Source organism: Protopterus annectens, chromosome 3.part0, assembly GCF_019279795.1.
Source record: "Protopterus annectens isolate FY-2018-M chromosome 3.part0, PAN1.0, whole genome shotgun sequence".
Lineage (NCBI taxonomy): Eukaryota > Metazoa > Chordata > Ceratodontiformes > Protopteridae > Protopterus > Protopterus annectens.
In genome coordinates, this window is record NC_056731.1 from 56,574,977 (window position 1) to 56,600,524 (window position 25,548).

General features: G+C 39.2%; 1 protein-coding gene across 1 annotated transcript in view; it reads right to left on the reverse strand.

The window, feature by feature from the left end:
- CTNNAL1 (catenin alpha like 1) overlaps positions 1–25,548 on the reverse strand; it is a 1,837,423-nt gene that overhangs the window by 952,210 nt on the left and 859,665 nt on the right. The window contains exon 5 of the mRNA XM_044064584.1: positions 16,705–16,794. Coding sequence (XP_043920519.1) covers positions 16,705–16,794 — 90 coding nt within the window. The remainder of the gene's footprint in view (positions 1–16,704; positions 16,795–25,548) is intronic.

Genomic DNA, 25,548 nt, shown 5'->3' on the forward strand with positions numbered 1-25,548 from the left:
GTTTTCAATAGAACTTTGGGCAGCAGAGGAAGAGGTGGGAAGGCATAAACTGTCATTGATGTCCAACTGAAAGAGAGAGCGTCCACTCTCCAGACCTTTGGATGGAAAATCCTTGAGCAGAATTTTGTCAATTGATGATTTTTGTGGGAGGCAAAGAGATCTATGTCTGGCCTTCCCCATTCTTGGATTATTTCTGTAAAAACTTTTGGATGCAATTTCCATTCGTGTGGATCTGTCATATTCCTGCTTAGGTTGTCTGCCAGCGTGTTTTCCCTGCCTGGAAGGTACTGTGCTTGTAGTTCCATTTGTAAGTCCATGGCCATGTTCCAAAGAGACATGGCCAGTCTGCATAGGGGGTAAGAATGTGTTCCTCCCTGTTTGTTTATGTACCACATAACTGTGGTGTTGTCTGTTCTTATCAATAGTTGACCTGGTTGTAGAAGGTCCTTGAAAGCTATAATAGCATTTATTACTGCTAGCATTTCCTTTTGATTGATGTGAAGGTGCTTTTCTTTTTGGGACCATTTGCCCTGAATGCACCGATCTGTCATCAGGCATAGTCTGTTGTGATGACTTGATTTGCTTGAGGCTTGCTGAATGGAAGACCTGTGTTTGACATGCTTGAGCCCACCACAGAAATTCCTTTTGCAGACATGGAATTAGTGGTATTATTGTTTCCAAACTGTGGCTGTGTTGAGACCATATGTTTTTCAGGTACCATTGTAGTTTCCTCATATGCAGCTTTGCACATGGGATTAGTAAGATGCAAGATGCCATGAATCCCAGAGCCTGCAGGAATTTCCTTGCAGTCAGCCTGGTGCAATTTGCTAGTGTTCTGAAGTATTGAATTAGTTGCCCCTGCTTCTCTGGCGTGAGGTAGGCCATCTGGGTGTTTGTGTCCAAATTGGCACCCAGGAAAATTATCTTCCGAGAGGGTATTAGCCTTGATTTCTTTTTGTTGACTGTGTATCCCAGAGAGTTCAACAACATTATTACATAAGCCAGATGTTTCAGAAGAATGTGCTTGCTGTCCGCTTGGATCAGGCAGTCGTCCAAATAGGGGTATATTTGTATCCCTTGAAGTCTGCAGAAGGCAATTACTGATGCCAGGTATTTCGTGAATCCTCTTAGATAAGCCAAAGGGCAATGCAGAGAATTGATAATGGGTTGAACCTGCAAGAAATCTGAGGTACCTTCTGCAATTTTGTCTGATTGGGACATGCAGGTATGCCTCCTTGAGGTCCATTGTTACCAGCCAAGACTCCTTGCCCAGCATGGGAAGAAGTTGCTGTAGAGTGAGCATCTTGAATTTTGGTACGAGTAGAAATGTGTTTAGGATGGATAGGTCCAAAATAGGTCTCCAATCTTTTCCCTTCCTTGGTACCAGAAATAGCCTGGAATAAAAACCTTGACCTTGTTCGTGCGTAGGTACCTCTTGAATAGCTTTCATGTTTTTGAGATCTGTAATTTGCCTTTGTGCCTCTGCCCTTTGATTGTGTGGCAGGTTTGGCATGCCTCTCATTTTTGGAAGGGTGTGAAAATGGAATTTGTAGCCTCTGTTTATAATGTCCAGGATCCATATGTCCTTTGTGACAATATGCCAATTTTGAAAATAATGCCAGCTTTCCTCCTAAGGCTGCCATTTGAGACTTGGTTGGCATGCAAAGGGAAAGTCATTGGGTTTGCTTTCTGAAAGATTGCAGTTATCCTCACCACCTCTTTGTGTAGGAGCTTGCCATTGTCTGCCTCTAAACGATCCTTGGGATTGTCCTCTGGCCCTCGGGCGCCTGTATCTGCCTCTTTGGGGTCTGTCCGTGGCAGGAAAGGACCAGTTTTTGGAAGGCCAATTTCTACTAAAACATGGGGGTTGTACCTGTAGAAAATCTTTCACAGTTTGCATTGATTTAGCCTTTTCCTCCATTTTCCTTAATACCTCCTCAGCATTAGCACCAAATAGTACATCCTTTTGAAGAGGGGCATCTAGTAATTTAGCTTTGACATGATCAGGCAAGGCTTGTTCCTTGAGCCAGGCATGCCTTGACTGATCCTGTAACAGCAGCTCTACATGAGGCCTCTAGAGCATCAAAACCACATTGTAAGGCATGCTTACCCACTTGTTCTGCACTATGCATCAAATCCTGCAACTCCTTCAAGTCTGGTTGTTCAGGTTGTGACATTTTACTTTTCAACTGTTATAACAAAAACTGTTGGTATTTTAGCATATGGAACTGACAGTTTAAGGCCCTCATGGTTAAGGTAGCCAAGGTATATACCTTTTTTCCCCACCTTTCTAAGGATCTGGAATCTCTCTCGGAAGGTAATGGATTTTTAGCAATGGAGGCCTTAACTCCCTTGGGCCCTGTGAGATGGTTTCTGGGTCAGCAGCATGGCTTTTGTATAGAAATTGGTGTGAGTCAGGAACCCTATAGTACCTGTCAGGCTTAACTGGAGCTGGAGGTAGAGAGTCCGGGTTAAGGCAGGCCTCCGAGTAAACATCATCTAGGATGTCCAAGACAGGAGGTATAGCCAGAGGCCTGTGCTGAGGTAGCAAGAGAAATTCCCTAAGCCTTTTCTTGGAATCTGAATAATCTTGGCCTTCCCAGTGGAAGTGTTCCCTTAAGGTATGCAAAGTTTCCCCAAATGAGTAATCCTCAGGGGGGGATACAGAAGGGATGGACTCCTCCGCATCAGAGTCTTCAAAAGGGGAGTAAGAATGTTCCTGATAATCAGAGTGCTCTGAAATAATGGAGCCCTGATCAGAGGAGGGGAAATCTTCCTCCACTCTGGGCCTTTTGTCCGGTGGGGGCTGAGAACCTCTGATAAGAGTAATTAAATCCTCAGCCATTTTAAGCATCTGTTTCTTAGGCATGAGGCCTGGAGATGGGCCCTGTGTAGCTGGTCTCTTAGAGTGCATGGTTGCTTTAGACTTAGTGAAAGCCTTGATGGAGAAAGAAGAGGAAGGTCTGAAGACACCTGGAGTGGAGGTGGACCTGTCCACATTCTGAGTTTCAATGCCAAAAGTGGCTTCGGTATCTGTAGTCGGAGTGTGGGCCGAGGAGCCTGCAACCTCGGGCACAGGAGACACCGTCAAAGAAGTGTCGTCGGGTGTCAGGGGCTGCTGAGAACCGGACCACGTGTAGTCGGCTTTGGCGTGGTGTCGGTAGAGGCCACGGACCTCGTGTGTCGGTCCTTATCTTTGCGTTTTTTAGACAAAACTGGAGTCGGAGTATCCGACGACATAATATAGTTAAATGCTTTCCCAAAATAATGCGTTTGTTGAATGTAGCACAAAAGCGACAGACCGAGATGTCATGGTCTGGGCCTAAACAAGGAATACAGAGGGAATGGAAATCCTTATGCGGTATTTGCTTCCCACAAGAAATACAATTATTAACTTTGTCTGACATCGGTCTGAGGCAAGAAAAGTTTGTACTTAGCTTTCAAGGAGACTTCGGTTTCCAAATTTTCATAATCTCAGGAGCTGGCCGACCGGCACTTGCGAACTGCTTCTGCGCAAGAAAGACTGAAGAAAATGGCGTCGGCTGGTTCCTTTATACCCTGTCGCACTGACGTCAGGGAAGAAGCGGCGACAACCGACCTAGACTTTGGAATTCAGGAGAACCCATCTATTATGACTGCAGCTGTATGCACGATGAACATCAAGGTATCATGCTGTAATGGTGCATCTAATAATTTTGCTTTAACATGATCAGGCAGATTCTGTTCCTTTAACCAAGCATGCCTCCTAATGATAGAACCCATAACAGCGGCTCTGCAGGAGGCCGCCAAAGAATCAAAACCACATTGTAAAGTATGCTTTCCAACTTGTTCAGCTGCATGCAATAAATCTTGCATTTCTTTATTTTCTGCACATTCAGAATTTGTCAACATTTTCTGTTTAAGCAGTGACATAAGGTATTGCTGATATTTAAGCATGTGAAACTGACAATTTAAAGCCCTTATTGCCAAGGTAGCAGAAGTGTAAATCTTTTTTCCCCATCTGTCCAGTGCCCCGGTCAGAGAGGGTAGGGTTTTTTGCAGTGGAAGCCTTGACCCCCTTTGGACCCTGAGAGATACCTTCTGGGTCAGCAGCAGGGTTTTTAAAAAGAAATTTGTGGGAGTCTGGAACCCTGTAGTATCTGTCTGGCTTAACAGGAGCTGGAGGTAAGGAGTCTGGAGTCAGACTGGACTCTGAAAATACATCATCTACAATGTCTAGTACAGGTGGAATAGCCAGGGGCCTGTGCTGAGGCAGTAAAAGAAAGTCTCTGAGCCTTTTCTTAGATTTTGAATAATCTTGGCTTTCCCAGTGGAAATGCTCCCTCATGGTATGCAGTGTTTCCCCAAAAGAATAATCCTCAGGAGGAGAAGCTGAGGGGATAGATTCTTCTGCATCAGAATCCTCATAAGGAGGAAGAGAGTATTCCTGATCAGAAGAGGAATCAGATGAAATGGAAACCTGATCTGAAAATTCATATTCTACCTCTTGCCTAGGCCTCTTGTCAAGAGGGGTATGAGAACCCTGATCAAAGTAATTAGGTCTTCGGCCATTTTGAGCATCTGTTTTTTAGGCATATAAGCCTGTCCATGGGGCTGTTGTACTTGTTTCTTTGTCTTTAAAGCTGCTTTAGTCTTTGCTTTTGTAGCTGAAGTAGTTTTAACATATAATTGTGTAGGTCTGAAAACACCCTCAGAAGCCGATGCCTGCTCAGCGGCTCCGGACCCATCTGAGGGAATGGTTTCCGAAGGTCCAATACCTTGAGTTTCTGTAGGCCTGATTGACTCCATGTGGGAGTCGGTATCGGCATGCAACTCTAAAGTAGCAGTCGTCAGGGCCTGCGAAAGCGCCTCACTGAGAACTGGCGAACCGGCGACTGGCCTAGAAGAAGCCTTGTCATCGGTTTTGGACCCCAGATTCCTGTCCTTCTCTTTTTCCTTGCGTTTTTTGTAAATTCCGGTAGTCGGCTGTTCCGACGGCATTATATAATTAAATCTTCTGCCAAAGTAATGAAATGCAAAATCGTACCAACGCTTAATAGTGAGTTGGTTAAATCTAGCACAAAACTGACAACTAGCAACGTCGTGGTCAGGGCCTAGGCAAGGAATGCAGTAAGAATGAAAATCCTTATGAGGTATTTGCTTCCCACAAGAAATACAATTATTAACTTTTTCTGACATCGGTCTGCAGCAAGAAAAAAGTTTCCCCAACGAACTTGAAAATCTCAGGAGTCGGCCGACTGGCACTTGCGAACTGCTTTTGCTTTAGGCACCGTGCGGCAAGAAAGACTGAAGAAAATGGCGTCGGCTGCATCTTTTATACCCCTGGCGCACTGATGTCAGGGAGGAGGCAACAGTAACTGACGCCGGACCTAGACTTTCGAATTCAGGCCGACCGCGGGTAGCCTGCCAGCAGGATAACCCAATTGTAATGACTGCAACAGTGAAACACGATGAACATCTGAGCAGTCACCTTCTCAGGGATTCCTTCAGTAGATGTACCTTGAAGAGTATCTCTTAACTTCTTGAGGAGATTTCTCTGAAGCCTAGTAAAATGTGTGAGATAGTTCAGCGATCTGAGGGTAAAAGCCACTGAAGAAAAGATACGCTTCCCATATCTATCCATCATTCGAGATTCCTTGTTCGGCGAATGGACAGATGAAGAAGTGTCCGCTTGCTCCTTCTTAGTGGCCTCCGCCACCACCATGGTATCTACAGGCACGCCCTTGGACAAAAACTCTTTCTCTTTTGGGGCAGAGAGAAATTTATTGGGTCTTCTGGGGACTGGCTCCACGGCATCAGGAGTCTCCCACACCTTTCGACTAACCAGGTCTAAGAGTTCGTTAAAATGTGGAGACACCCAAGAGGCTGACGGTTGAGACCCGAAAGCCTTCAGGTACACTGACTCCTCATCAGAAGGGGTAACAATGGGCCAGCTGCCTCTCTGCTTTAGGATCTCTAAGATGTCTACAAAGGAGACATCATCAGAGGATGACTTGGGGGACCCTTCTGACTCCTCGAGGTCAGTGTCTGAAGTGATGGACTCATCCAGGGAGTCTACATGCTTCCTCTTGCATGTCCTCTTCTGAGGGGGCTCCTCAGAAGGGTATTCTGGGGAGGTCTCAGAAGACTGGTGGCCATCTAAGGGGGGCTCCTGAGGCTGCGGGTCTCTGCTGTCTAGAGAGAGAGAAGGTGCTGAGACCAAGGTCGGTGCTTGAGGGGGAAGAGTATCTGTACCCTTGCGCGGAGCTGATGAGCAAGACAGCACACTCCTCATCATCTCGAAAGCAGATCTCTACGGCTCCGAAGACAGCCCCGGTTCCGAGGAAACAGAGGTAGTCCTCGGCTCCAGAGCAACTACCTCCGAGATAAATGTAGGTTCCGAGCTCACCCTAGCCGATGTACCGAGAGGGAGACTTGGCACCGAAGAGGTTCAGTCCAAGTGTCCCTGTTGGGGCAGACCGGTGAGTTTCGGCTCCTCGGCACCACAGACGGCGCCAAAGGTGTCGAAGTGGATCTCGGCTCCGAGACAGCCACAAGGGGAGCTGGAACCGAGGGTTCCACAACAAGCGTAACCAAAATCCCCAGCTATGAAGGCCCAACTCAGCTTGGAGGAGGAACCACAACAGGGAGAATGGACTACGGTGGCTCTGGAACTGACTGGGTTAGAGCCAACAACAATCTGGGCAAAGCAGATGACTTCAAGAGTCTAAGCACTACTCTCTCCACATCTTCTTCTGATAGGCTCTTGGAGGATCTGGATGACAGGGTAGGCGATCTGGATCTCTGTAAAATTGGAGATCTTAAGGTTGGGGAGACCGGTAAAAGATCTCTGGACCGGCTCTGATGCAATTTTTCAGTAGTCGGCTCCAAAAAGCTTGGGGCCGACACTGCAGTGTCAACATAGACGACCTTGACCGGCTCCAAGGACAGTGCAGCAGATGAGACAGAAGTTTTATCCATTTTCAATAGCTTCTGAGGAGGTTCCGATACACTAGTCGACGCTGGAGAAAGCCTCTTGGCCAACTTGACCTTCTCTTTTCTGGATGAATGGGATTTTGATGAGGAAAAAGAGCTTGCTAAGTCTTCCTCGAAGGAAGACTTGAGGAGACCTTTCAGATTTAACTTGTTCTTCCATTCCTGGAGAACTCTGGAGCTAAAGGAATGGCAGAATGAACAAGTTTCCTGCAAGTGAATGGCTCCAAGGCAATAAACACAATTACTGTGGCCATCTGTAATTGACATCTTCTGGGAGCATTTTATGCATTTTTTGAAACCCAAAGGTTTGTGATCTTTGGACTCTTTAGACATATTTATTAGAGCTCTATAACAAGGTACATAACAAACACACGAGGACTAGGTCCTCTAACTTAAACGGGCCTAGCCCTAACAAGCACACACACAGAAAGGAGAGACTAAAGAGGACTAGGTCCTCTAACTTAAACGGGCCTACCCTGTGAGAAAAAATTCAAAGATAACAGAGGACTAGGTCCTCTAACTTAAATGGTCCTACCCAGAAAGAGGTAAGCTGGAGAAAACCAGAAAGTTTAAACAGCAGGCAAAGTACGAGATAAACAAACAATGCACATAGTCCTTGTAATCGATAAAAAGAGAAAATAAGGCCCTAATACGAACGTGGACCTGCAGGTATATAAACTGTGTCAAAAGGTAGTACAATAACACTGCACACAATATAAAGTATGAAAAATCAAAAAACAAGGTCCTAAACAAATGCAGACCTACATAATATTAAATGTATTAGAACTAGCACACAGGATACCACACAGAGAACAACAAGGGCCAAACGTCCAACAAGTTCTCAAAAAACTAACTAACCAAATAGTGAAAACGCTTCTAAACACTACCTATATAATAACTAACACTAATATTAAGTAAAACTAGCTAAAATATCAGTAAAAATTAATAATAATGAAAAAGGTTTTGATGTTAGCCACGGCCAAACAAGAAGCACTTCTGAACTTGTAGACCCGGCAAACGAGATCTGGGGATTGTACTAGTGCACTATGGTATACCTACCTAGCCACGAGCCAACTAAGAGACTTTGAGCTTTGTAATAGGCTGAGTCAGAGCTGAGGATTGGCTCCGAACCCATATGTAAGAATGAAGGCAAGATAGGACTACAGAACATGTATGTTATGTCAAGTTACTATAATGTTTAAAGTGTGATTTTATGTGTGGCTCTACACCAGTGTACCATTTGCAATTATTTACTATATAAATGTTTTCATTTCTGTGAAAGTTTTATACTTGCAAATTGTCACTTATGATCAGTTTAATACCATGGTAAATAAATATAAATAAATAAAAGATAAGATATTTATTTAGTCATTTGTAAATCGAGTATGTCACATAGTCCATGGAGTATTAGTCACTACCTGAGTTTATAATGCACATGACAAGTAAATCACCTGTCAGCTACAATATAAACTTAGAAAATAAATTTCAGAGTAAAAATAGTAGACAGCAAGAATAAACTTCAGAGTAACATAAAAAAGAAAGAATAAAAGCAATATACGTCTAAGAAAGTAAGAAGAGCAATAGGTGTAAAAAGCGTGTGCGGCAAGTACAAATACATACACTACCTAACACATAACAGAACTTCTGAAATATACATTTATACTTAGTAGCACATACTAACACCTAGTAGAATAGTAATACTACATATTTACACCTGCTAGTACATTTTCACAACAGTATTACATATTTATGCTAGAAGTACATATTAGTAGTGCAGCCACAATGGAAATGTAACTACTTGTATCTATTACATGCTTCAGATATGAAAGCATTAGAAATGGAAATATTTGTTGACTCGTTTTGGTTGCACCTACAATTTTACAGTCTTTTGCAGTTTTCCCAGTTTATTTGAAACCTGTGCATGCTGTGAAGTGACTATAAAATTTCCTACTCAGACCTGACTGGCTGACACCCATGCATCAGACACAATTGATGCACAACACAGAAAAACAGATCCAGCACAACACCACAATGAGGCAAAAGCAGACATCATTCCACATAAGAATTTTAAGACATAGTAGCAGCCATTTCTTCTTCTTGTACTGAAACATTTCTTTCTGTAGGAGCTGCCCCAATAACTTAATAATGATTACACAGTGTATTAGCGACACACTCTCAAAGAACTGCTGGTTCGTAAATACTTGTATAATTTCTGCTATGCAATTACTGTGGTGAAGATGTAGCAAAAGATTGACAACTAGTTTCACAGACAGCAGGATTTGGCATGGTACACTACTCCAAAAAATCAACTGTCTTCTGATTCCTGGGAAAGCCACACTTGGGTTAGGATGAATGATATTCAAACTTCTTAACATGGAATGTTGCCATCCCCCACTCTAATAGACTGACTACACACACCGATCAGAAGACCAGGCAGGTAATCCTTGCTCTTATGAAGCTGCCGTTTTATGCTTGCTGTGGGAAAATGCCTTTCTCCAATACTGTACCTACTTGCTGGAATTAGCTACCTGCCAAATTTGGAGACATGCTAAACGTACTACATTTCCAAGACAAACTGAAGGATTACCTAATACTCAGCCAATGCATGTAAATTCTTCAGTGGTAATGCCTAATGTAACATTTCAGCCTAGTCCTCTTGCAAGCAAGAAAGCAGCGAGTATGTTTGTGTTATCCAAGTAACTGCTGTTTTATTAAAGTAATACATTTCTGCATTTACGTTACAATGTAAAGTAATCTTAAGTCTCGTTTTTATACTATTCTCTAATCCTGTATAGTCTGTTATGTTTACCTGTGTTTATATTAGCTTCACTAATTCAGAGTTTACTACAATAAATGTGTGCCATTGGCTCAGCTCAAGACTAACAAAGGGTCCCACAAGCACTTCACTCAACCATTTAAAAAATGAATAAATAAATATTGTATGTTCCCCATTCTGGCAAAGCTGCCATAAGATTCTTTCAGTTTCCTGTTCTGTTCTGTACTGCTGGCAGTCCTTATTTGGCAAATAAAACATAGGAGCAAGCAACAATGTGGGGACATTTGGCACAAATAACAATCCTTGAGTAGTGCAACATCATGTTTTTTTCTTCAGGAAAATTCCATATCAGTGAGGTTGTTACTATTTTAAATACATAAAACCTCTAAAGAACGAAAAGCGGATTAAATATTAAATGCTTATTATTCTATTCTATTATTATGCTTAGTAGTTCTTCAGATGGTACTAGTAGCATGATAAGTGCATTAAGATATATTCCATTATGCAGGCTTCTATCAGGCTACTACCGTTAACACATCAAAAAGTATCCTATAAAATAAAATACGTCTGCAGTCTCAAATTCTACATGATGGTGTTCCATCCAATTACATACTTTGATCAGGCTCTTTTCTTGACAATTAAGCCCATAGCCTGGATATTTAGCTGGCAGATTTGTCCCCTAGGAATGAGAGCCCTGGACCCTATCCATTCCCAAAGAATCAAGCATCAGAACTGGTGCTGTCATCTCAGTAGATGATGAGTTTTGTGTTATGAAATTGATGTTACCCCATGTATGCCTTTAGACGCTCAAGAAAGGGCATTTAGAAGAAATATAACCCCTTTCTTCAAGTAACATTTCTGCAAGGAGGCCTTGCCCTCCCTGCAGCAAGAAATTCTGTAACATCTTGAGTCTGCACTAGGGATTCTTGATGTGGAATTTGCACGCCTGAGAAGTGTACCTGTACTCCACTCCAAGAGACGTTAACAGTCACTGCTTTATCAATCATGTCATAGTGCTAGGTGATTCAAGTACCGTTTTTTATTTAATAACTCTGTCTTATATCAAGTTGTATTATTTTAATAAGCATAGTTTTGTAGCATTCAAAGCAGCCCTGCCAGTAACCAAGTAAAGCAATAGCAACTGCAGACATAGCTCAAGTCAGAAAGGACAAGTTTGTCAGCTAAATATCTGGGCTATGGGCCTAATTATCAAGAACATGGCCTGATCAAAATATGTAATTAATAGGGTGGAACACCATCATGTAGAATTGGAGATTGCAGACTGTATTTTGATTTATAGGATACTTGTTGATGTTTTAAACGTAGTAGCCTGCTAGAAGCCTGTATAATGGAGCAGTGTGAGTGCAAGAACAGCAAGACTGGATGTGACAAACTATGGACTTAGCGTATCTTATTCTGAGATGGCTGTGTCTTGGAATACCTTTTTTCCTTAGATATAGGGTGACCTCAGAGTTGGTATAAGTAGCAGGGTATACAGAGTGCATGCCCCCTGCAAAAATAAATGGTGGTTATCCACATTTGTTGGTCTCTCTTAGTTTTTATTTATTTTTTTCATAATTATGAGACAAAATTACAATATGGAGTCACCTGAAACAGTGGTTAACTATAGCAGCAGCTTTTTTGCTGGTTTCTTGTAGCACTACACATGCTAACAGTCTCAATAGTGGCTAGGATCCTGTTTAAAAGTTCTTAGAACTGCACTACGCATATGAACTGTATTTTACTAAGATTTTCTAGTTCTGATGTAATATCTGTGGTAGCACAGCCCTTAATATATTTGGAACCAGAAGACATTGTGTGTTGAGTAATTATTTTTAAAAGAAGCTGATGGAGTAGTGGGGGGGGGGGTAGCAAAAACCACAGAAAATAACTGAAGCAATTGATCAAGGGGTGAATATGTTCACAGTAGCATCTTATCATCATCACAAGGACTCATGTGTGTCCAGAAGTGTCTGACAGGCTTGGATGTTTTCTATTTGAAACAAGACAAATGTGACAGTCCTATTTACTTGTGTGGTTATAAGGAACAGTGGTTCTGAACATGATGGAGCACAGATTTTTCCCAGCTGCCACCTTCTGCATTTCTGTTGCTGCTGAAAGTAACAGAATGGATTAAACATTTATTTGCATCAGCTAGTGATATGAAGTGCGCTGGAGATCATGAAGTATCAAACCTGAGGAGATGTGAAATGCAGCCAGAGTTAAAACATGACTGCAGAAAGAGCACTGGAGGCCAGTGAGAGAAAAGAGCTACGGGATTCTCAGATACCGAGATTTAGTAGGTGCCATCTAATTCACTTTTCCTTTTTAAATGTCATGTACTGTCAGGATTTAGGCATTAAGGTGTGAGCTCTTGCTATACGCTGTTAGTTTTAATTGAGGCTGGATCTGTGTTATTGATGAATCCTCAGCAGGATTGCTGGCATGTTTGTGTGAAGCTACATTATTGTTAATGCAATATAAAACAGTGAGCTGGTGGATTTAGCAACAATAAACTCATGACAGTTATGTCTTAACATGTACAGTTGATATCGTTGGCATGACAGAAGTATGGTGAAACTGCTGCAACTGCATTTTTTGTGCAATGTGCAAAGTCAATAGAGTGCAGAAAAAGCACACCACTTGGAATTTTTAATTCTGCGCAACACATAAGATGTCATTTGACTAGCTGCTATCTATATGCATCTACCTGCATATTAACATCTGCTACAGTTTATTAGTTTTCTGCTAGCTGGTTGCATTTATTTACATATTTATACTAGCTGCAGAATGTACATCAATTGACACCTTTGATTTATCTTCCAAGTCTGTATTTATTTGCTCATACCTAGATTTGATCCTATTGGGTAGACTGAAAAAGTGCATAACTGTTTGGCATTTTAAATTTTGTGCAATATGGAAAACTTGTGTATTTATCAGCACATATTTATTTTATTCATTTGTCTTTGATTTTGATTGCAATTTAAATACCATCAAAATTTTAGTTAGCTGTGTTAGGTACTTGCTTGGCATTTTTTAAATGTTGTGCAACATAATTTAGTTTAGCTTGCAATTAATTCAAACATTCAAACATTGCCTGTTTTTACTTGTGTTAAACTTTGGTTGCAGTTTACTTGTTATACTGAGCTGATTTTAAGTACAATAATTTGTCTTGTGCAAACTTGATTCCATAGTTTTGCCTTTTCTCATTTAAGATCTAAACAAAACAACAAAAAAAAAAAGCAAGAAAAATTTTGAGGACTGGCTATTGAGATATGATTTTAAATTGATTATTCTGTATTATTCATACTATTTTTATATATAAGAACTAATTATTTGAACAATTATTGAACTACTGACTGAAGAAAAATGAATAATGCTTCCCATAAAAAGACTGAAGAAACTAATACTGGAGAAGAAAATAAACAAGGGCATCCAGGTTGACTCAGAAAAAGGTAAGCAATGAGTCTCATAACAAGAAAATGTTCAATTAATAGTGACAAAAAGGAAACAAAGGAATCCTATCAGAAGCAAGGAATATAAGGATGTTTGGAACTAATGGACTCTGAGAACTTTGGCCTTTCTAGGAAGCAGTCTGTATTCTTGTAATAGTACCTGAAATATCCCATTTGGCCATGATCTCCTTCTGCTGATGTGTAAATAAAGCCAGCTAACCTCCCTTACTTTTCCTTCCATTGCTTGGGTAAGAAGGAGGGGTATCCAAGGGTTTGTGAGGGGGCTTGGATAAAGGTAGGGAAGAAGCATAGTAAAGTCATGGATACAACATTACCACTGAGCACAAAGGATAGGAAAAAGCAGGAATACCAGAGACTGGTGCATATAGTAATGGATTAAGTCCAATTCATTCCCTATGCTGTTCTAAAAGCAATGGCTCCCTGGCACAAATTTGTTTAGGACAATGCATATATCTGCATGTTCTTCTGGATTCACCTTAATGATTTTTTTTTAATTTATACTTAACACTAGATAGTTTTAAATTAATTTATTAGTGTGTGTTCTAAATTTGTAATATTGTACATTTTCCAGCAAGAAGTGAAAAAAACATGTACTAATCAATTATAACAAAAATACTCATTTCATAACATTTCAACTATAAAAAGGCCACTCAGCTGTTGTTATTAAAATACACAAAATTTTTATACTCGTCACTTACAGCCCACTTTACATATTACATCTGACTGTGCCAAAAATGTCTCCAATAAAATATTCCAATTTGCTTTATACAAATGCACACCAGTAATGCAAATATAGGCCAATTATAAATATCAGCTCACCAGAGTCAATCATTTTCATCCAGACATTCCCTGTCCCCTGTAGTTATAGCCACATTGTTCACTGTGTGCTTCTCAGACATTGGATTGTGTTAAAAATCAACAATAATAGTAATGAGCAAAGTAATGTGTCAAATTTGTTTTATACAAACACACAATAACCACTGTAAAGCATTCCAACTTAATTCACACCACTGCACATTAGTTCTGCAAAGAAAGATGTAATATTGTTTAAAATGAGCACCTGACAAGACAATAATATACTTTCATCCACAGACAACACCCTCCATCTCTCGTCAGCAGTTACAGGCACTTTTTTACTGTGTAAATCTCTCATTACTATGAAGAAATAAATTGCTTGCACTTTACTGGTAGCCCTGGATGAAGTACATACAATTATATAGAGATCACTAGCATTACATCATATGACACAGCCACGTGTAGCACAGTTTGGGAGCTGACATAATGGTTAGGATGTTTTTCAAACAGACACAAAGTACAGGGTTTGATTTTCACTTTTTAGGGTAAATGGCTGGGCTTAATAAGGCCCATAAGGGCAGCTATCCTAGTACTTACTTATGAACATATGAAGAGTAATTTTGCTAAAGGCATAAGAAGAACCACCTGACACCATACACAAAAAGGTAATATGTACAATCTGTGGAGAAGTCAAACTCACCTGAATAATTTAATGTTAAAGAGAACTGTTACTAATACAGAAACTGTTGGCACGCAACTTTGCATTTCATTGCTTGATCCACAAATGCAGTGCCTGCTGCCTTTTAAGAATAAACAGCTTATGGTGCATTAAAAACTGGTGTGCTGATGACATTGCTGTAACATTTCCTAAAGTAGTTCAGCTATGCATCAGTGAATGGCTAACAAAAACAGCCACAGGAAGCAAACATTTAACTGAATGAAAAAGTCTTTGACAGTATGATCTTCTATAGGATACTGCCGAAACGTAATACGCAACAAGGAAGCCTTAATGGATGCCAAAGATTAGGCTGTTCTGAACATCAGTCCATGTGATGCTGCCTGTACTGAATTGAGAAATATCGATCCTTTCACACCTACTGTACAGGCTGTAAAGAAGGTAATGTCAAAAATATATAACCAAAATGCAACATGGTTAGGCTATATTATACATTCCAGGCCTATCAATTCATAAATTCTTCTATGGAACAAATAAAATAAAATTAAAGCCATATACATACATAAATATATAAATATACATGTACACTACAGCATCAGCTTTTGTTCAACAGCCCATAAATCATACAAAAATCAAATATCATTGCAAGAAAGTATCCATCAAAGAAGGTGATACTTTCAGCAACAGCAGAACAAGTGTGAGGTGGTGTAAGATAAAGACAGCTCTATGTCAAAGAGGTTGATGAATATAACATCAACAGGTTTTCTGAGCAGAAGATATCTGTGCTGTGAAACCGTTTCCCCGTCCACATAAAACAAAGTTCATCCCTGTCCATATCAAACAGTAACTTAGATCTATGGGTAGGAAATTGAAAAATATCCCAGGACTGCCCCCTGCACTAGTAATGGACAGAGGCAGCACCTAAGTGATTTGTCCCATGCATGGGCCAAATCAAATTATCAAAGGTATGATCCCAATTACTGTCATTAGGAGTAATACATAATTATCAAGCCATAGGATTGATATGGCCAATCTGTAACCAAGTGAAATATATTATTTCAAACACTAAAAGGGATATTGGATAGGCTTATAATATAATACAAATGGTAACCTAGCTGGATCTAAGCAGTCTTTGTCTGCCAGCAATGTGTGTTTCCACTGGGAATGGGTACTATTTCTCTACTGTGTTGCATTGCACTTGATTGTTGCAGTGCTGTTTCATTATGATGGGTAACTTACATTGCAAACATAAGATGCTAGATGGGGTTTGGACACGTTTTTTGTCAGGTGTGAATAACTCTGTGAAAGACAGGTGATATAATACCTTTTACTGACCAATACATTTTACAGCATAGATAGATCAAGTCTTAGGCACAATGAGAACAAAGAGTATTCTTGGATGAATAAATGAAGAAAAGGCAACACAGGAGCTTCAACTAGCACGAACAGAAGTTGTTGTTGTCTTTCAGCTTTTCCCGGTTAGGGGTTGCCACAGAGGAACTCCGGTCCGCTAATGATTGGCAGTAGATTTTCACGAACGCCGAGGTGCAGCTCGAAGTTCAACCTTCAACGAAGGCACACCCATTTACGCATGTCTTTCGAACGCCCAACCAACCGCGGGGAGGACATGCACACTCCACACAGAAGGCACTCCCCGCACTCCAACCGAGAATCGAACGGGAGAACCTCTTGCTGGGAGGCAACAACGCTACCGCTGCACCACCACATAAAAAAAAAAAAAAGAAAAGATTGTATCCTGAGAGATGCATGGCCATGCAAGTCATACTGTGGATGTTGAAGTCATCTCCCTAAAGAAAACTGGCAGTGGAAACATCATACTAACGAGAGCATCATGTCCGTTAAAGACACCTTGCTGAAAAACCTTCTTTAAAGTAAATGACGTTCTTGCACGCATGACAGCTTTACAACATTACAACCACTGTTATCCAATGCAAATTCTCTATTTTCTTCCTTAGCACTACAACATGGCAGCAGAGAGGCCTTACCTTTGAAGCTGTGAGAAGCATCATCGTACACTTCTCCAGTACTGCGCGAGCTGCTGCCATCCTTGCTTTCTTCTTTTCATCTTTGAGATCCTATGAAATGCAGATCAGAAAAACTGAAAACTTTCCCTTTAACTAACACAGATGTTTACTTTTTTTTTAGATTTAATACTATTTCACATGTTTAATTTACTTCATTGAGCAAACAGTACAAGTACAGCACAACAAGTTAAATGTTAACATTTAACAGCTCAATTAATTATAAAGATCATTCCTAGAAGAGAAGGGGTAAAGTGAATTAAACCAAAAATGCTCTAAAATCCAAGGATCTAATAACGGCCTCCCACACTTAATATGTTTGTGATGTTGATGCATTGAATATACTGTGTAAGCAAAATATGTGTCTGATTATTCAATATATATTTACCAATTAATATCAAAAAGTATCTCAATTGAATTCTGAAACATTCTAATACTTTCATTTGCTTTACATGATAAAATTACACTGGGTATATTCATATAGGATAAACTCAGTGCATGACTCATTACGATAGTATATGCAGCAATGTAGGTAACACAATGCATGTTGCAGAAAAAGCAGTTGCAAATACATGTTATGTCATCAAGTGCAAATGCAAACTTATGTCATGTCAAAGAGTTAATATCATAGGTTAAAGTCACGTCAGTTTTTTTATTTTCTCCAAGTCTTTTGGGTTTCTAACACCATGACAGGAATGGACTCCATTCCTAAGTCAAAGAATGATTAAAGTTCATGAAATTGGAATTGTTTCAATCTTTGATATCAGCCGGAAGTGACCTTCGCAGCACCCGCAATGTGTCCAGCAAGGACTCCTGCAATTTGTATGGAGTTACATGTATTATATATACACAAAGCACTTGCAAGGTGTTACAAATAAATTCCAAAAGCTGCCAAGTGGTGAATCCCAAAGAAAACTTCCTTTTATTAACACAAATACAGACTTAAGCTCTTTCGGCCATGAAAATGGCCTTCATCAGAAATACCCATAATCCCAATGGCAAACACTTAAATACCCTTCAGTAACAAAAATTTACTATTCAATTAACCAATTAATATATTTTTTATACAAGTAACATAAATAAACTAAAAACACTACTATAATACACTTATAAAAACTGCAATTGTACTTGCATTTATTATATTTTGCTTTTCTACGTAATACAACTTTATAATTCACCCCACTATTAAGACCAGGTTTGTTATAAGCATTGAGCAGAATCTGCCCTTTAAGCACTTTGTATTCAAGCTCTCCTTCTTTGTCCCAAATTAAAATCAGGGGAAACAGTATTACTGAAAACAAAAACTTTCGACACTTGGGACTTTCTAATGTATGTTTAAACAATACATTATTGTAATCTTTCTTTTTTATTCCATATCAATGTTCATAAATTCGTCTTCTCAGTGATCTATTGGTTTTTCCTGTGTAGAAAGAATTACATGCTAGGCACTTTGCCATGTACACCACAAATTCTGAACTGCATGTAAACCCACCTAGCACTGTAATGGTTTTTTCATAGGTACTTCCTTCTGCATAGGGTCCCTCTGCTATAAATCTGCACTCTTTGCAGTCTAAACACTTATACATACCCTTAACTCTACTATTACTGGGTGCATGTTTATTTTCTAGAATCTCTTTGAAATTCCTAGCCCTTTTATTAATGTTTATGGGTTCTTCTCCCACTGCAGCCTTAACTACTTTATTTGCTACTAAAAATTCTCCAGTTGTTATTAATAATTCCTTTGATAGCTTCGCTGTCCACTGTGAAGATTAAGGGCATGGCCGCTTGCCAATTCTTATCCTGCTTTGCCCTTCCTTCTCTTTCCCTAGTCCCTTTTCTTGCACCTTCCAATAAATTACTATCTTACTGGGATATCCCCTGTGCTTAAACTGCTCATGTAATTCTCCCACAAATCTGTCTATTTTGCTAGCATCACTTGTGAGTCTCTCTACCCTAATTAGCTGCACCTTCACTATATTTTGTTTGACGTACGTAGGGTGCCTGCTAGTGTAATGAAGTAAGCTATTACTAGCCACATTCCTGTAACTTATAACTGTACTTAACATCTGTTGTCCTTGTTCCTTAATGATGTCTAAATCTAAATAACCAATCCTGAAAAAATTATATTCCAATGAAAATTTAAAAAAACTTCTGCTGTCATTAATTTCTTTAACAAAATCCTTTAAATTACATTCTCTGCCCCTCCACCCAAAAAACAAATCATCAATAAATCTGTAATAATGTAAAAGATTATTGTACCCTGTTATGTGGGGCAAGAGATTGGTCTCTCAATAAGCCATAACTGATTAGGGTAGAGAGACTCACAAGTGATCCTAGCAAAATAGACAGATTTGTGGGAGAATTACATGAGCAGTTTAAGCACAGGGGATATCCCAGTAAGATAGTAATTTATTGGAAGGTGCAAGAAAAGGGACTAGGGAAAGAGAAGGAAGGGCAAAGCAGGATAAGAATTGGCAAGCGGCCATGCCCTTAATCTTCACAGAGAACAACGAAGCTATCAAAGGAATTATTAATAACAGCTGGAGGATTTTTAGTAGCAAATAAAGTAGTTAAGGCTGCAGTGGGAGAAGAACCCATAAACATTAATAAAAGGGCTAGGAATTTCAAAGAGATTCTAGAAAATAAACATGCACCCAGTAATAGTAGAGTTAAGGGTATGTATAAGTGTTTAGACTGCAAAGAGTGCAGATTTATAGCAGAGGGACCCTATGCAGAAGGAAGTACCTATGAAAAAACCATTACAGTGCTAGTTGGGTTTACATGCAGTTCAGAATTTGTGGTGTACATGGCAAAGTGTGTAGCATGTAATTCCTTCTACACAGGAAAAACCAATAGATCACTGAGAAGGAACATTTATGAACATTGATATGGAATAAAAAAGAAAGATTACAATAATGCATTGTTTAAACATACATTAGAAAGTCCCAAGTGTTGAAAGTTTTTGTTTTCAGTAATACTGTTTCTCCTGATTTAAATGGGGACAAAGAAGGAGAGCTTGAATACAAAGTGCTTAAAGGGCTCAATGCTTATAACAAGCCTGGTCTTAATAGTGGGGTGAATTATAAAGTTGTTTTACGCAGAAAAGCAAAATATAGTAAATGCAAGTAAAATTGCAGTTTTTATAAGTGTCTTATAGTAGTGTTTTTAGTTTATGTTACTTGTATAAAAAATATATTAATTGGTTAATTGAATAGTAATTTTTTTGTTACTGAAGGATATTTAAGTGTTTGCCATTGGGATCATGGGTGTTTCTGGTGAAGGCCATTTTCATGGCCGAAAGAGCTTAAGCCTGTATTTGTGTTAATAAAATGGAGTTTTCCTTGGGATACACAACTTGACAGCTTTTGGAATTTATTATATCTTGCAAGTGTTTTTTGTATATCTAACTGTGAATCTTCACTTGTACAGAGGCATATTTTCATTTTGTTTTTCATTTGAGTTACATGTATTGGTAACGTATCTAAATATGATTGTAGCTTCTATTTTATAAGACCCATTGCTCCTACTACTATTGGAACTGTCTGGGTATCTTTCTTCCACACTGCTCTCATTTCTGCCTACAAATCCTGACATTTTATGACTTTGTCTCTCTCTGTACGCATGACACTGTACTGAATGGGTGTGGCGATTTCAATGATCAATGCTACTTTTGTCTTCTTTTCATGGGCCAATATACCCAGTTTTCTAGCATCTATCTTTTGAACTGTTGGTAATGGATGATCCCATGTGATGCAGACCATCATTTTCTATGACACTTTGTGGCTCTTGTTTCCAGTGCTTTTCAGCCATTTCAATACCATAATTTTTCCACAATCCCCAGTGCAACAGTCTTGCCACATTATTATGACTTTCAGTATACAGTCCTTTTGTCATTAGTATGTCAGAACTGGAAATGAGGTGTGCAACTGTTTCCAATTGTGTTTTACAAAATCTACATTTGTCTCTCTCCCACATGTTCAATGGACTTCATAAACCAACATGTAAGTAGCCCACTATCTTGGACCACCAATATTAACCTTTCATCTTTTGGTTTGAATTCGCCTCTCCATAACCATTCCTGTGTTCCATCCTGATCAACATGAGGTTCTTCCAGAAGTTTTCTACATTTATGCATTTCCACATTTCTTGCCTTCTTTTCTTCACTGGTCCTTCACCTTATAGTCTTTATTTTGTTTCTTGGCACATTCATTTCATTTGCTGCCTGATTTCTATCTACTCCTGGCTTGATTTCCATTCCTGCTTGACATGGATATGCTTCTACTAAACTAAGCAGAAAACTCATCTTATATTTATTCTCCTCATGTTTCAAAACTTTCCCTATGCTTGGTTCCTTTAAGGTCAGCAGATATGTGTGCAGTCCCATAATTGCAGATCTATACAGATAATCATTTTCAAGGAGGCCCATCCCTCCTTCAGAATGGGGAATATATAATCTTGGTATGCATTGCTTTTTATAAATCATTTGATGAGCATAAAGCATCCTCCTTGTTTTCCTGTCCAAGCAATCCAACATGTTTTGGGGCCAGTCAATCACTCCAAAACTGTAAGTTAGGACAGGAAGAGCAAATTGGTTTATAGCTTCAGTTTTGTTCCTAGATGTCAATGCTGTTTTCAGGATTAATTTAAGTCTTCTAAAATATTCCTAAGTTTTATTTGCATTTGTTCATATTTTATTGTTGATCCTTCATCCATTCCCAAATATTTATATACTTCCTCTTGCTCAAGTTCTTTTATATCACATTCTTGTCCCAAACTGATGTTTTCTTAGTGCTGCAGTTTTCCTGATTTAAAGGTTGCTTTTGCACATTTATCAAGACCAAATGACATTCTTATATCACCTGAAAACATTTTGACAACTGGCAGTTGTGCTTTCATTTCCTAATCTGATGAGCTATACAGTTTTAAATCATCAACAAAGAAAAGATGAGAAGTCTTTACAATTTGTTGTTTTCTAGGAGCCAAATTATAACCATGGCCTAAGCCATTAAATAGACAGCTTAATGGGTTAAGGGCAAGACAGAATAGCAGCGGTGACAGGAAGTCACCCTGGAATACCTCCCTTTGAATTTTTTTATCCCTGGGATAGAAATTTGTCCTTTATCATGGCTTAATTGCAAAGTGGTCTGCCAATGTTTCATGGTCACTGTAATGTAGTTGATCAGTGTAGGGGGTATCTTGTACATTTTTAAACACTCGTATCCATGCATGTGGGATACCATCAGATGATTTTTGTTGTCAATCCATGCCATACTTAGATTCTTCCCCTTTTTACAGTTCTCCACTATGACTTTATGTCAACAACAAATGATGCTTTGTTTCATATGACTATTTTATTGTCCTTGTGTTCTACTGCCACAATTGAGTTTTTTTCCAAATGACTATAAACTCTGTCTGCATCAATTCCAGTGTATAGTTTATATGTTGTCGGAATGCAGGTTATTAGTCTATCATTTTTAGGGTAGCTTGCAGGTTCACTGAAGTACGAGCATTGTTTTTCCTGTTGTTGAACAAATATTTCTTTTTAGTTACTGGGTAAATAAACTCACTCTCCTGACTTATAAACTTGCAGCTAGAACAATTTAGACATGGGACAGTTCCTTCCTTATTACAATTTACACGGGGAATAGTTAACTTCATACCCTTGTAACAGAGACGTCGTTTTAAATTCCTACAATTTCTAAAAGCAAATTTGGATCTATTATGAGCTACAGTAGATCTTCACATGCTGTAATGGATAGCGTTGCTAAGAACTGGGTCATACTACAAGAAATGCCAGAGATAGATAAGTATATCAGTAATAGACACAAATTTGCTTTTAGGAATTGTAGGAATTTAAAACAACGTCTCTGTTACAAGGATATGAAGTTAACTATTCCCCATGTAAATCTTAATAAGAGAGGAACTGTTCCCATGTCTAAATTGTTCTAGCTGCAAGTTTATAAGTCAAGAGAGTGAGTTTATTCACCCAGTAACTAAAAATAAATATTCGTTCAAGTCCTCTGCTACATGCAACACAACTTTCATAGTATATCTAGTGACTTGTTTTCTTGTCCCTCCTTCTATGTAGGAAAGTCAACTAGGAGGTTAAGGAACCGTATTATTGAGCATCATTCAGATATTAGAAGGAATGTATTAACTAATCCCTTGCTAAGCATGTTTTAGATTGTGGTCCAGAGCATACATATAGGTTCAGAGTGATGCAAACTTTGGTAAAAAATATAAGAGGAGGTGACCATAATAACAAGTTAGAACTGATGAGTATGAATGGATCTTGCATTTGAACACGGATTCTTCTCCTGATTTAAACACAATGGTTACATTAAAACCAGGTTTGAGGTTAAAGCAAATGTCTCTTAAGTAAGCTGCTACTAAGTGCACTTTAACTATGTATTAATTGCTCTTTGATGTGTTGATTGGTTTTAATTATGTCTGTATTCTAACTGGAGGTTTATATCATGTGATTTTGCTTGTTTTAGTATTTAAATGGAAGTTTTGACATTGTTTTTTATACACTGATAAAGGGATTTGTGTTCCCAAAAGCTTTGTTTTATTAAAATAGAATTGCTACAAGTCCAGCGTGTTATTTTGTACTTCTGGTATATTGCATGGATCTCTATGTATAGTCCTAATTACTGTGTTCATTTGTTTTATCAAACTTCTGACTTTTGGGATTTTATTGACCTTCTGCAGTCTATTCCTTTCATTGATCTTAATATGTCCATCTGTATTAAATCAAGTAACTCTTCTCATCACATTTTATTTTAAACTGAGGGCATATTTTTGTTTTCCATTTCCTGCGGGCATTCTACAGAAAGTTCTGTTGCATCTTCCCCTGGCATATTCTCTTCACCTTCATCCTATGCCATCTGTTGCTCTGTCATATGGGAACTCACTGGTCTAGCACGCCTCAACATTGACTGTGTCAAAGTTTCCACAGTTTCTTGTTCCCTCCCTTGCTGTCCAGCTTCAAGTGAATTTTTTATACTGGTTTTCCTGTGGAAGGCTCCAAAATATCTTCATATGGCACCTGACCAACTGCTTCCCGTTCCACTGGTTTCCCCTTAATTTGGATGTCCATTGCTGTATCCTGTTGTGGTGCTTTCTGAATGAGATTTTCTACACTGAATCCTTGACTTTGCAGGTACTCCATAACCTCAATTTCTATTTCTTTAACTTCTCCATTACTAATCTTCTTTTCTGCTTTTCCTCTGTGTCTTCTTATTTTTTGTATTGTAAAGTTTTCCAGGTCAGGATTCCTTTGTCTGTATTTCTCTTCAAATATCTTTGGTGCTGCTCTTTTTGTATTGATTAGTTTTGCTTTCTCCTTTATATAGATATTACACCATATTAAATCTCTTTTTCTTTCCCATGTCCATATGTCTTCTTCAGATATCCCCCGATCGTCGTGTTTCTCCTTACTTTGGGGACATGTTACATCATGCTGTGATGTAACATGTGTTAGACCTTCTACACCAAATCCTTCACTTTGCCGGCATTCCATAACAACTTCTATTTTTTTTAACTTCTACTTTACTAATCTTCTTTTATACATAACCTCTTTGTGATATCCCCCCACCCAGAGACCTGGCCTGGCCCCATTGTAGTCAATAGTGTGAAGGACAAGATGAAATGGAAGGTTTGTAGTATCACATGGCAAAATTCAGCTGAAAAAAAATCCTGCTCGCTGACAGATGAACAATAGACTTGGGTTCAATACATGAAAATCTGATACCAGACATGCCATTATCAGAACCATCTCTGGAATTAAAAAGCTAGAACATGCCATACCTAAGGTCCAAAAAGTTTTGGGAAATGTTTCAACTGTGGGACATGTAGTTTGGGAACATCAATTCCTCCCTTTGTTGAGTAAGTATAGAAGCGATTTACCTGCCTGTAATCACAGACTACCCAGTTTTCTACATAACACTAAGGGTACAACTGTCATCAGCATCATTATTTATTTTAAGACTTTTTGCACTGTTTGCCTTGCTTGTCATCCCAGGCAAGTGGCACATTCATTCCCAATCACTGGGGATAGGGTTGAAGGGAGGGGCCATCATTTAAGCAGCCATCAGAAGTGATTTGAGTTTTTCTCCTTTAGTTTCCCCCATCCATACTGCTTGCAGATGGTGAAGAATAGGTGAGAGGTGTGCAACACGATGACAGTGGATGGTATACTCACTTCTGCAACATGCATGCTCTCCAAGCATCCTTGCAACACACCCTGAGACATAAGAGGTAAGCTTCCTGGTCTCCGTTAGAAAATTAGCAATGCCCTGTCTCCTTGAGTGTGCACAACCCTTTCCTCCCTTCTGAGACAGCCAGACCCCTTCACTCTTCCCATCTTCCTGCCTGACTTCTCCAGTATCAGGGCTGCTAGTGAAACCCTATTCATCTCTGTTGCAGTCAAGAATCTGCCCCTTGTGCCACAGAATGAGACTCTATTTTACCACTTGATATTACTAAATTTTTATGCTGTCATCCTTCACTATCATCTTTTAGAGGCAACAAGATGGCTGATTGAAATATTCTAAGTAAAAGGATGGTTGAAAGTATTGTTCATCTTGTCAAGATGGTACTCAAATGTAATCCAAATTATTCTTGGAGTGTGTACTATCGAAAAAGTAGTACTACTACGGAGTGTTCCATGGTCCCTAATTGTGTTAATACCTTTATTGACTACTTGCGATACAACCAGTAGAATTCATTGGCACATTTTATACTAGAGCTACTGATACTGGCATAATCTAATTTATTCTTAGCAAAGTGCATGCCACTGAAAAAAAT